Here is a 12,040-nt window from a genome sequence, read left to right on the forward strand (position 1 = left end):
TACCAATTTCTCTCAAAACTCAAAATACTTCGAGGTTATTTGATGTTAATTTAGGAGAGATGCCTGAAGAATATTTCGTGGTCCTCGCTTTTGGAAAATAAGAGACCTGGGGAGGAATGTTCGCATAGAATCTCTGTTCAGACAACAAAACCTGCGTGTCTCAAAATACTTCGGCCTCCTGTATCTTGGGTGAAGCGGAGCGTGGAAAGCTCGTTAGCAGATGACGTAGCGGACGAGCCTGGAGCCACGGACTTCGCGCACTCGCTGGCAGTGGCGCAGGATGTTGAGGATGCTATGGAAGCGTTTATCCACTTTGAGTTGAGTGAATTCTTTGATATCGGCCTCCACGATGAAGAATTCGCCTGGAAAACAAATAACGACGCTCAACGGTTCGGAAATGGCAATTCTTAATTCCCCAAGCTGATTGAAAGATAAAATCAGCAGTAGGATGATCTCAAACTACCTGAAGATACGTCAGAGTTACGCAGGCCACCATTGCCTTGATTTCCGTCAGATTTGGAACAGAATCGTTGTTAATTAAAATAGACAATTAACCACGTGGAACAGCATCCTCCTTGTGTTTAAGAGAATTGCATCAGAGCTGCCAGCCCATCCCTTCCTGTCATTGATTAACTGCTTCTAATAGGAAATGCTCATTATCAAGCGCTTATAGGCCTTGAGTGAAGTTAAAGTCATTAAAATACTTGCAACAGAACCCCCAAAATCCCCACAAAGAAGCAGCCACAAGGAGGGAGGGAGTTCTAAGCCCTCCATACCGATATTCACTCCCCACCGTTTCATATTCAGCCTTTATACACCACTCAGGAGATAATTATAGATCTAGTAAAACAACCATCTATTTAATATTTCCCATAAGGTTTTAACCGCGCGCCTTCACAAAAGCGCAAAAAAGAATTCTGAAACGAGGAACGTGCTAATTAAGGTATAAGAACGAAACGCCTAATTATCTTCAAGGAGAATAAGTAGAAGGAAATGATGTTCTTTGATAATATCGCATTGATGAGAGAGAAATCCCTAAACTAGGGATGTTTTAGCTTGGAGAAGAGAGAAGGAGAGCGCTCTCCCTCTTTTTTTTACCCTTAAATACGGTAAATACAGCAGCATCTCAAATAAAATGGAGCATCTTGTATTTCTATGAGGTTATTGAACAGTCCTTTCAGTTTCATCACGGAGAAAGAAGCTGGTGCCAGCTGGAAAGCTGAAGTTGCCAGGAGAGCTTTGATTTATTTATTAAGCGAATGCAAATCTGTAGCCGTTTCGTTTGTCAATTCCATCTTCTGAGCGATCTAACTAACTATCCCTAAATCAGTTGAATCACCCTCTTGATCAACCTTATCCTAATAAACCAGGCAGCATCCTCTCTCATCTTGAAATCAGAGCCGGAGTTCAACTGGCAAACAGCCCAGGCTGAGAAACCTGGGCAATGCGAAGCCGAGAAATCTCAGCGAGCGAATCAATGAATGCACAACCTCATCCCAAAAAACGCGATAGATAAAGACGTTGAATGAGCTAAGAAGTGTCTGACAGGCCTTTTCTCTAGATTTTCTAGATGATTAGGCACGACAAACAGAACCAAAATAAGATCTACCGCATATACGCAGATGCTGAACGTCCTGGTTTATTGAAGTCCTTTACAACGCTGACTTCCATACATGTTTATCCTACAGGTCTCAAAAACAGCTCGGAATTCCTTCCCTACACAAAATCTGCATCGAGAATCTAAAAGTTTGTGATGTTATCACCGTGCTATAAATATTGAGAGCCTTGTTTTTCGGGTAAAGAACTCTCTGTGAGACAGAAGAGCCTTCGCTCCATGTTTTACGGCTGAACTTGGAAACCTGAGGGCATTGTAAGGACATCACCAAGCTTGACGTGCGCAGCACATCCCTCCGGGAATAATTACATCCTTGTTCTCCAAAGGAAAGGAATGTCAAAAAGGGGAATTTAATACTAGAGATTTACTGTGCCGTGTAGTTTTGGGACAACTAGGAAGATATTTTCGTGCGTTTTTGCTCTCTCTGCGCGTTTAAAAAGGGAAAACTTCTTAAGATTATCAGACAGCCCTGTCTCTTCCACAAAGCCACTGCGGCATGAGCGATGACCCCGATTTCCCGACTTCAGAACACATTTTTAATAGTTTAAAAGTGAAAACACGGTTTACACACTTTGGTTATCACAGCGGGAGCTTCCAGAACTTGTAGTGATGCCAAACTAAAGCTTTGTGCGAAGTTTTATTGCTAACACGCAAGGTGAAGTGACACATTTTCAGTGAAAATATATAAAGTAACAAAATCCATCATGGGAAAAACTCTTCAGTCAAAACAATAATTGCTAGGGGCAGTCAACACGGCTTCACTAAGGGGAAGTGGTGCTTGACCAACCACATTGACTTTTACGAGGACATAACAAGATGGATGGATGATGGCAGAGCGGTGGATGTGGTCTGCCTTGACTTGAGTGAGGGATTTGGCACAGTGTCCCACAGCATCCTCACAGCTGAACTGAGGGAGTGCGGTCTGGATGAGCAGGTAGTGAGGTGGAGTGTGAACTGGCTGAAGGGAAGAAGCCAGAGAGTCGTGGTCAATGGGGCAGAGTCCAGTTGAGGCCTGGATCCAGTGCAGGGCCTCAGGGGGCAGTGCTGGGGCCGGGATTATTCAATATATTCATCAGTGACTTGGATGAGGGAACAGAGTGACTGTCAGCAAGTTTGCTGGTGACACCAAACTGGGAGGAGTGGCTGACACTGGAAGCTGTGCTGCCATCAGAGACCTGGACAGGCTGGAGAGTTGGGAGGGGAAAATGGAATTAAACAGAACAAGGGCAAGCGTAGAGTCTGGAATCTAGGCAGGAACAACCCCAGGTTCCAGTGTAAGTTGGGGAATGACCTACTAGAGAGCAGCGTAGGGGAAAGGGAGCTGGGAGTCCTGGGGATAGCAGGGTGAGCATGAGCCAGCACTGGGTCCTTGTGGCCAGGAAGCCAACGGTACCTGGGGTGGGTTAGAAGGGGGTGGTCAGTAGGTCAGAGAGGTTCTCCTGCCCCTCTGCTCTGCCCTGGGGAGACCACACCTGGAATCTTGTGTCCAGTTGTGGCCCCTCAGTTCCAGAAGGACAGGGAACTGCTGGAGAGAGTCCAGTGTAGGGCAACAAAGATGCTGAAGGGAGTGGAGCATCTCCCGGGTGAGGAAAGGCTGAGGGAGCTGGGGCTCTGGAGCTGGAGAAGAGAACACTGAGGGGTGACCTCATTCATGGGGATCAATATGGAAAGGGTGAGTGTCAGGAGGATGGAGCCAGGCTCTTCTGGGTGACAACCAACGGTAGGACAAGGGGTAATGGGTACAAACTGGAACACAAAAGGTTCCACTTAAATATGAGAAGAAACTTCTTGATGGTGAGGGTGTCAGAGCCTTGCCCAGGCTGCCCAGGGAGGTTGTGGAGTCTCCTTCTCTGCAGACATTCAAACCCGCCTGGACACCTTCCTGTGGAACCTCAGCTGGGTGTTCCTGCTCCATGGGGGGATTGCACTGGATGAGCTTTCCAAGTCCCTTCCAACCCCTGACATTCTGTGCTACACTTTATCCAGAAGAGAATAAGATGCTCTAATTACATTCTAACACAAAAGGCATGTGCTGTCATTACAATGTTTTAGACTTGCGCTGTAATATCCAAGTGTTCCAAGATCGGTACTAACAAAGGCAAAAGAAAAATACCTTTTGTATCCTTCGTTTCATCTTCCAGGAACCTGTGGTAGAGATTTCTGGCTGCTACATTCATTGACTTCAAAGGCTGATGCACAATCTTGTACTTGCCCACCACGGCCTTGTTCAGGTCTTGAACGACCGCGTTAATCTGCTCATACGTCAAGCGGCCTTTCATATACCTACAAATCAAAGTTAAAGTTCAGTAACCACAAAGCAAAAAGCCAAGTACCAAAAAGCACAGAAACGACCGCTTCCCGAGCATTTCGTAAAGCCAGGACTAAAATAATAAGATTAATAAGATAATAAGGGCTTTTTAAGTCAGCACATCAGGCAGCTAAAAGCTGGAGGACAATAAGAGTGAAAAGATCAATGAACAGGAAATACTCTCATTTTCATCTGAATGGGAAAAACCTCAGTTTTTGGCCAACATACAAAGAATTTAAAGCACAAGTAGCTCATCCATAACCAATTCAATATTCCAAAGCAGAAGGTAGGCAGGCATTCAACAATCATCACCTAAAATTAAGTGTTCGCTGTAAATTTTAAGAATAGCCAGGTCTGCACAGGGTGTGTAAAAACTGCCAAATCCGAATCAATTGCTCTAATTTTAGGCTGAATTGCCATTATTTAGATGCACTTTTCAACTTTATTGATATTTTTGAACAATGAAGATTCAAAGTTGGAGGTGCAGCTGTTTTTCTATTAATAAAAATTGCTCTACTTAGCACACATAACCTTTTTTTAAATAAAAGCAGCGTTACCACCCCTGAAACAGAGTATTTGAGAGGCCCCTGGGGGTCCAAGATGCCAGGTTGAGAAGTTCCAAATTAATCAAAGAATCCCAGAATGTCAGGGGTTGGAAGGGACCTGGAAAGCTCATCCAGTGCAATCCCCCCATGGAGCAGGAACACCCAGCTGAGGTTCCACAGGAAGGTGTCCAGGCGGGTTTGAATGTCTGCAGAGAAGGAGACTCCACAACCTCCCTGGGCACCCTCACCATGAAGAAGTTTCTTCTCACATTTAAGTGGAACCTCTTGTGTTCCAGTTTGCACCCATTACCCCTTGTCCTGTCACTGGTTGTCACCCAGAAGAACCTGGCTCCATCCTCCTGACACTCCCCCTTTCCATATTGATCCCCATGAATGAGTCCCCCCTCAGTCTCCTCTTCTCCAGCTCCAGAGCCCCAGCTCCCTCAGCCTTTCCTCACACGGGAGATGCTCCACTCCCTTCAGCATCTTGGTGGCTGCGCTGGACTCTCTCCAGCAGTTCCCTGTCCTTCTGGAACTGAGGGGCCACAACTGGACACAAGATTCCAGGTGTGGTCTCCCCAGGGCAGAGCAGAGGGGCAGGAGAACCTCTCTGACCTACTGACCACCCCCTTCTAACCCACCCCAGGTACCATTGGCCTTCCTGGCCACAAGGGCCCAGTGCTGGCTCATGCTCACCCTGCTGTCCCCAAGACCCCCAGCTCCCTTTCCCCTGCACTGCTCTCTAATAGTCACTCTATTCCCTCATCCAAGTCACTGATGAATATATTGAGTAATCCCGGCCCCAGCACTGCCCCCTGAGGCCCTGCACTGGATCCAGGCCTCAAGTGGACTCTGCCCCATTGCCCACGACTCTCTGGCTTCTTCCCTTCAGCCAGTTCACCCTCCACCTCACCACCCGCTCATCCAGACCGATCCATTTAATTCATATTGAAAATAACCCTAAAACGTGCTTCACCAAGCGACCTGGTTTCTTTTTGTAAGCCATAAAAGCCCCTTTCGAAACACATGATTTTATTTCTGTGGGTTTAAAAACCAAAGCACTGTGTTCTTCAAAGAAGAGAATAACATCAATATATCGCATATATACCACTGGGAATAAAAATAAAATAGAGAAAGCTCCTAGTGGCCAGGCTCTGCTCTCTTTTAAAAACGCTTCGGATAAAAGAAACGCATAGTCCATCAAGTTACCATCTTCTGAGACTTCAGAGGGTGTTAATGAATGTATAGATTCTAAAAAGATCTTTAGCAGTAGGATTTTAGGCATAGAATAAAGCATTTTCTTTGCCTTGAATTCAACGTTCAACAAAACATCTACTGTGCCATTTCTTTTCTGTTCCTCCAAAAAGTCGCCTTTTCTGCAATAGATTTGAAGGCCAAGAGTATTTCCAAGTTTCTATTTCGTTTGATCCAAATCTGCGCCCTAACTCAGCATCAACCTTTGTGAAATACCCGCTGCAGGGTTCTGAAAATACAAAGCCACTCTATATCCCTTTTAATTACATTAGGGATAGATTTTCCTTCCCGTTCAGCGCAAAGGGGGTGAAAACCACCTGGATTTTTCCTAGAGAAAAAGGAATGAGGCTTTTGGTAGATGCAAAACCCACCGTACACAGTTGCTACAGGATTTAGACACATAAGCTGGGCTTTATTAAGTCCTCAGTCAGGCTTAACATAGGCACAGTCTTATGTTAGCACAGCAGCTGCATAAATACACTGTATTAACTTGTGTTTCTATTGCCATCCTAAAGCAGAACCAGCGTTGACCTGGAGAACTGGGATATGAACCTAATCCTCATTTTACCAAGAGGATATATTAGGTATAAGAAAATTTAGCTCGCAAACATTCGCTGCTTAGATTTGGTTAAATAATCTGTGAAATTATAAGTTGAACGGACTCTCCCAATCTTGGATTCCAACATTGCCAGGTAACAGAATTAAAAATAAAGGTAGATTAAGAGATCTATTGAAATACGTGTAAATCTCCCTCCAAAGAACAAACATGCCTTTCCCATCTCAATAAGAATCTTCCTATAGCTTCTATAGCTCAAATTAAGACACAACCTTCCTATAAACCAGCGATAAATGGCTGGTGTCTGTCCCTGCTCTCCCCATACACCAACAGCAGTGAAAAACCTTCCATTTCTGAGGAAAATCAAACATTTCGAGAGGTTATCATGGATTATTTGAGGTAAGAGGTTTGGGGTTTAACCAATTAGTTCTGATCTTCCCAAAATATACACAAAAAAATCACCTAATTAGCTCCATTCATTTAAATTTCAGGTTTGCCAGTGTTGCATTTAAACTCTTTGGAGTTAATATTTCATCCTACAGATCACATAAAATCTTACAACATCTCTGTTAGGCTTAGTTCTACAAGAGCTCACTTCCACAAACCCACATTTGAAACCCAAATTGCCAGGATGAGGTTTAAGCAAAGCCAGGCTTACGTACGCAGGAACACTTTCAAATTCTTCTGCAGTTATTAAGGGCACCTCTTTAATGGGTCTCGACTCTTTTGTAGGTTTCTTCGCACGTTCAGGTTCTATAAGTTTCGTCGGCTCTTCACGTTTCACAGTCAGCCCAGTGACGCTGTAAAACGAATGAATATTTGGTGTATAAATAGTGGAGAAGTAGTAAAAATAACATTACAGAATGTTAGGGATTGGAAGGGACCTGGAAAGCTCATCCAGTGCAATCCCCCCATGGAGCAGGAACACCCAGCTGAGGTTCCACAGGAAGGTGTCCAGGCGGGTTTGAATGTCTGCAGAGAAGGAGACTCCACAACCTCCCTGGGCAGCCTGGGCCAGGCTCTGCCACCCTCACCACGAAGAAGTTTCTTCTCATATCTAAGTGGAACCTTTTGTGTTCCAGTTTGCACTCATTACCCCTTGTCCTATCACTGGTTGTCACCCAGAAGAGCCTGGCTCCATCCTCCTGACACTCACCCTTTATATATCTGTAAACATGAATGAGGTCACCCCTCAGTGTCCTCTTGTCCAGCTCCAGAGCCCCAGCTCCCTCACCCTTTCCTCACCCGGGAGATGCTCCACTACTCCCTTCAGCATCTTGGTGGCTGCGCTGGACTCTCTCCAGCAGTTCCCTGTCCTTCTGGAACTGAGGGGCCACAACTGGACACAAGATTCCAGGTGTGGTCTCCCCAGGGCAGAGCAGAGGGGCAGGAGAACCTCTCTGACCTACTGACCACCCCCTTCTAACCCACCCCAGGTACCATTGGCTTCCTGGCCACAAGGGCCCAGTGCTGGCTCATGCTCACCCTGCTGGCCCCAGGACCCCCAGCTCCCTTTTCACTGCTCTCCAACAGCTCATTCCCCAACTTACACTGGAACCTGGGGTTGTTCCTGCCCAGATTCCAGACTCTACACTTGCCCTTGTTTTATTTCATTCTATTTTCCCCGCCCAACTCTCCAGCCTGTCCAGGTCTCTGATGGTAGCACAGCTTCCAGTGTCAGCCACTCCTCCCAGCTCGGTGTCACCAGCAAACTTGCTGACAGTCACTCTATTCCCTCATCCAAATCATTGATGAATATATTGAATAACATAGTACATTAGTACATCTGCTTACTCTCAGCCCGTCTGGGTGAACACAACTCACCATCTTCGCAAGAAAAAGAAATAAAACGCAGCAAGCCTACTCCATTTCAGGTTGCGTGTTTGCACCGACTTTAAATTAGAGCTGTTCCGCCGGAGAGGCTGCGAGCAGGTGAATTGGAAGGAATCCAAACGCAGCAGCGAGCGGTTAAGAATCCAACGTACCCTTACATTTCACAGAACAGGAGGCCTGGTTTTCTTTAGGTTTTTTTTAAATCAGATGAAGCAGAGCACGGAGCTGCAGCCTAACGGGCGGATTTTGAAACGCTTCACAGCTCTTTGAACCAAGTTCAACTCTCGGGAAGCCTGACTCATCTATTGAGCTTTTGAAGCATATTCCAGCCTGCTGGATGGTGTTGAATTGTATGTTTTATATATATATATATGTTTAGGCAAGATCTCAACGGCCAAGGAATTTCCTGTTTTGAGTGATTACTAGAGCATTAATTTTTATAATAAACCCTCAATTTAGAGCCTCAAACAGATGAAGGTTTGGGGGTTCTGCCCAATTTTGGTCTGGCAGACAGATAATAGAATAGTCTTAAAAAAACTTGCTTAGTTTTACATATGCGGGTCTATTTAGAAAAGGAAGGACCAGCTAAACTTATATTACAATTATCTTGACCAAAAGCAGGATGAGATTGGAAGGAAAACCAACACCCCAAAGAATCTTCTTGAAATCAAAGTGATACAATTGCTGAACAAGCCTCATTTGCACCTAAACAATTCCCAGGAGTTAATCTAAGTTTAAGGTCAAGTAAGTTACACAAAGAAAGCAGAACCCCGGTGATAATATCCAAAATTACGGCTCACTTTTCTCCCCTGCAACCTTGTGTCCACATCCTTAACCTTTTACTTTGCTGGAATACGCCTGGAATGTTTTCACCCTGAGGTTTGTCTGGCATTAGGAGCAAGAGAAGGGAAAGCTGAGAGATTCAGGGTACACGTTGCAAGCGTTAAATTCAAATACTGATAAATTGCCTCCTGACGAGCTATAGGGTGGAAACAAGGGATGTTCAGATGTCAGGATCAAGACAAGACCCCCATCTGGCATAGATGAAAGAGCTGATCGCTCTGATAAATTCAGTCTAACATCTTAGAAGGCTTTTGAATGATAATAGAGGTTGTGGCACAGATTTGCGTCTCATTCCGAACGGGAACGGCTTCTTCATACCGCCCTCTAAAGGCAGCTGGATGTCATTGCTAGATAGAATAAATGCCAAGCTGCTGCAATTAAAAGAGAATAAAACTATCACAACCATCATTTAAATCTCTACAGAAAGATGATTGAATTATATATATATATATATTTTTAATATGATATTTGGAAGGGTGGTGTTGAACATCAGTTCTAGCGACCCACCCTTCAATCCTTAGGCACCGCAGCTATTAAATCAGCGCGTTCGCAATCCTACGGCAAGGAACGCTCCGGTTTATCAACGAACTGGTTTTCTACCGCAACGTCACACCTGCTACTAGAAGCTTCCATCTGAACAATTTGTTAGGGTGCAAGTCAAGAGCAAACTGCAGAATTAACACATCTAACGACATTAGTTCCCAAAATATAGGATAAAAGGGGTACAAGGGATGCTGCCACGAGCAGCCCGATCGTTTAATGTTCCACATACCAGCTTTGTGTTGGTTTGGGCAGATGGGGAGGGATGTTTTCCCGTAGGTGCTGGGCTTCCTTTTGATGTCTCTCAGCAGATTTCTGCAGCTCCTGAAATGAGCATTAGACATCATCAGAAATTTAATGCCAAGCAAGGAAAATCAGTTTGCTATTAGGGGGATGCTAACACATTTTAAATTGAGAGGTGTTCTTTGCTCTCTCCATCTCTTTACCCCAAATTTCCCCAAGAGCAAGGAGCAGAGCTCAGAGCAAGAAAACAACGTTGTCCATCAGAGACATTTAAGTGGGTAATAAGTGGATATTTAACAAATACCCTGGAAGATCTGGGTGGTGGTGATGAACAAAAACTACAGGCAACTCATCTATATTCCCCAAAAAAACACCTTCCCATAGAGACTTAACACATGAAGGCACCGCAACCACGCACTAAAATAGATAAATGTTCTCATTAAGTCGGTTTCATAGCTGTTGCAAAGATGGAAAATGAGAGCTGCTCTTTAGATCGCAGGATCTACTCCTGTCGCGAGCATGTTTTACATATAAACACATGCATCAAAACGTACGACTTCAAAAAGAACCACGCGCTTATCAACGCTTGGAATTTCTCAGCGTTTTAGGAACAGAAAGAAAAATGTTACTTTTAGCAAATCATTCAGTTTTTCTTGCTGCTGAACTTCCGCCTCCATTCGATTCAGGAGATCGTGCACAAGAGCCATCTCATTTCCTATTTTACAGAGCGTAGTTTTGAGGGATGCTTCTTGACCTATCAAAGGGAGAAAATCCAGCCAAAAACCTGAAACATTTCAGCAGCTCAGTTTCAATACATTTACCCCTTGTTGGGTGGCTACATCACAACCAGTTACTCCGAGACAACATCTGCGTAAAACCTCCACTTGTGCCTTTGCGCGTTTTTATCATTAGGTTTCATATACTCGCCAACATTCTTTCTTCTCTTATCTGGGGCTTCCCCCACTGAGTATATAAAATATAGGGTGAATTAACCACCAATTTCCAAGTCTCTCAAAGGAATATACTTTTCTAAGCCCATGTTCTCCGCTTGGCACCTGGTTCCACTAAAACGCTGCTATTTGGCCATCCGCGCTCACTTTATGACTTGATGCCCGCTTCACATCACACTCCTCGTCTCATTAGCGCAGTTCTAGAAGGAAATAATCCGCTTTTAATAGCTTTTACCTATGTTCCTTAGCTGAAGGGTCTTTTTAATCGTTGAAATCTTCGTGTTGATGTGAAAGCACAAATCTTCCAGCTCTGAGGATGCCATGTTCCTCTATTATACTAAAGCAAAATAAAGGATATATAAGAACGACCCAAGTCGCGAACACAAAGCACACAAACAGAAGTTTGAAACTGATGTGGCAAAGCAGCAAAGAGAATTTAAATAAAGCAATAAATGTCATAACTACCTTTTATCCTCCTGAATTGGAAACAGGAGGAAGCACGAAGCGACTGACATTAGACAAAATAAAGCAATTTCCCTGAACTCTGGAGACCAGCAAAATGTAACAATTCCTCCTAAAAACTGGATAAGCGTTATATCAAGCTCTTAGTTACTAAAGATGGCAATTTACGGCAATAAAGATACATCTGGTCTATATAAAGTGGTGCTATGAGGCGCTTTCAGGGAGACCGCATCAGGTAATCAATATTGCAAGAGGTAGGTTTGCAGTTTTAAGACCAATAATTAAAGAAAAGAAAATGTGCAGTTGCTTGCCAGCAGAATAGAGGCGCAAAAAGTGGTTACTCTTGTGTGAGTAGGCTTATTAACTCTATAATACCCAATAATTGATAACAAACCCGTTGCTGAAACGCATCTTCCCCAGTCTCAGTGTAACAAACCAGCATTTAACCCCATTTCCTGGCTCCCCTTGTGTTTCCAGCGCTCGCTCGGCTCCCTCTGGCGGTTACCAAACACTTAAAAACGAAGCTTTTCCCTTTCGTTTTTAAAATATGGCGAACCAGCACGCTCGCTAAATTAGAGATTTACCGATTTCCACACATTGTGAGGATACAAAACAGGAGAAACCGCTCCAACCCTCGGCAGCGGAACCGCGGCCCCGTTTTACCTCAGGTCCCGAGCCGAGTGTTTCCCGCTTCGCTCTCACCGGAGCCGGCTCGGTCGGGTCTGTGAGGGGTGGAAGAAGCCTTGAAAAGGGTAAAGAAGCCTTGAAGAAGGTGAAGAAGCCGGAAAGGGTGAGAAAAGCTCCCCAAAAAGAGTCGCGATCGCTCCCGCCGCCCGGCGCCGTTTCAAACCCGGAGCGGCCGTTGGGAAGGCGGGAAGCGCTGAGGGACCC

General features: G+C 44.8%; 1 protein-coding gene across 1 annotated transcript; it reads right to left on the reverse strand.

Moving 5' to 3' along the window:
• Positions 1 to 9: 9 nt before the first annotated feature.
• LOC136114605 (SKA complex subunit 1-like) lies at positions 10 to 12,026 on the reverse strand. Its single transcript, XM_065859995.2, has 7 exons — positions 11,813 to 12,026; positions 10,923 to 11,024; positions 10,367 to 10,491; positions 9,727 to 9,818; positions 6,941 to 7,078; positions 3,729 to 3,898; positions 10 to 362 (listed from the first exon to the last, which is right to left on the reverse strand). Exons 2-7 carry the CDS (start codon positions 11,008 to 11,010, stop codon positions 214 to 216), a joined length of 762 nt encoding a protein of 253 aa, XP_065716067.1. The 5' UTR covers positions 11,011 to 11,024; positions 11,813 to 12,026; the 3' UTR covers positions 10 to 213.
• Between the last annotated feature and the right edge of the window lie 14 nt (positions 12,027 to 12,040).

Source organism: Patagioenas fasciata, chromosome W (genome assembly GCF_037038585.1).
Source record: "Patagioenas fasciata isolate bPatFas1 chromosome W, bPatFas1.hap1, whole genome shotgun sequence".
Lineage (NCBI taxonomy): Eukaryota > Metazoa > Chordata > Aves > Columbiformes > Columbidae > Patagioenas > Patagioenas fasciata.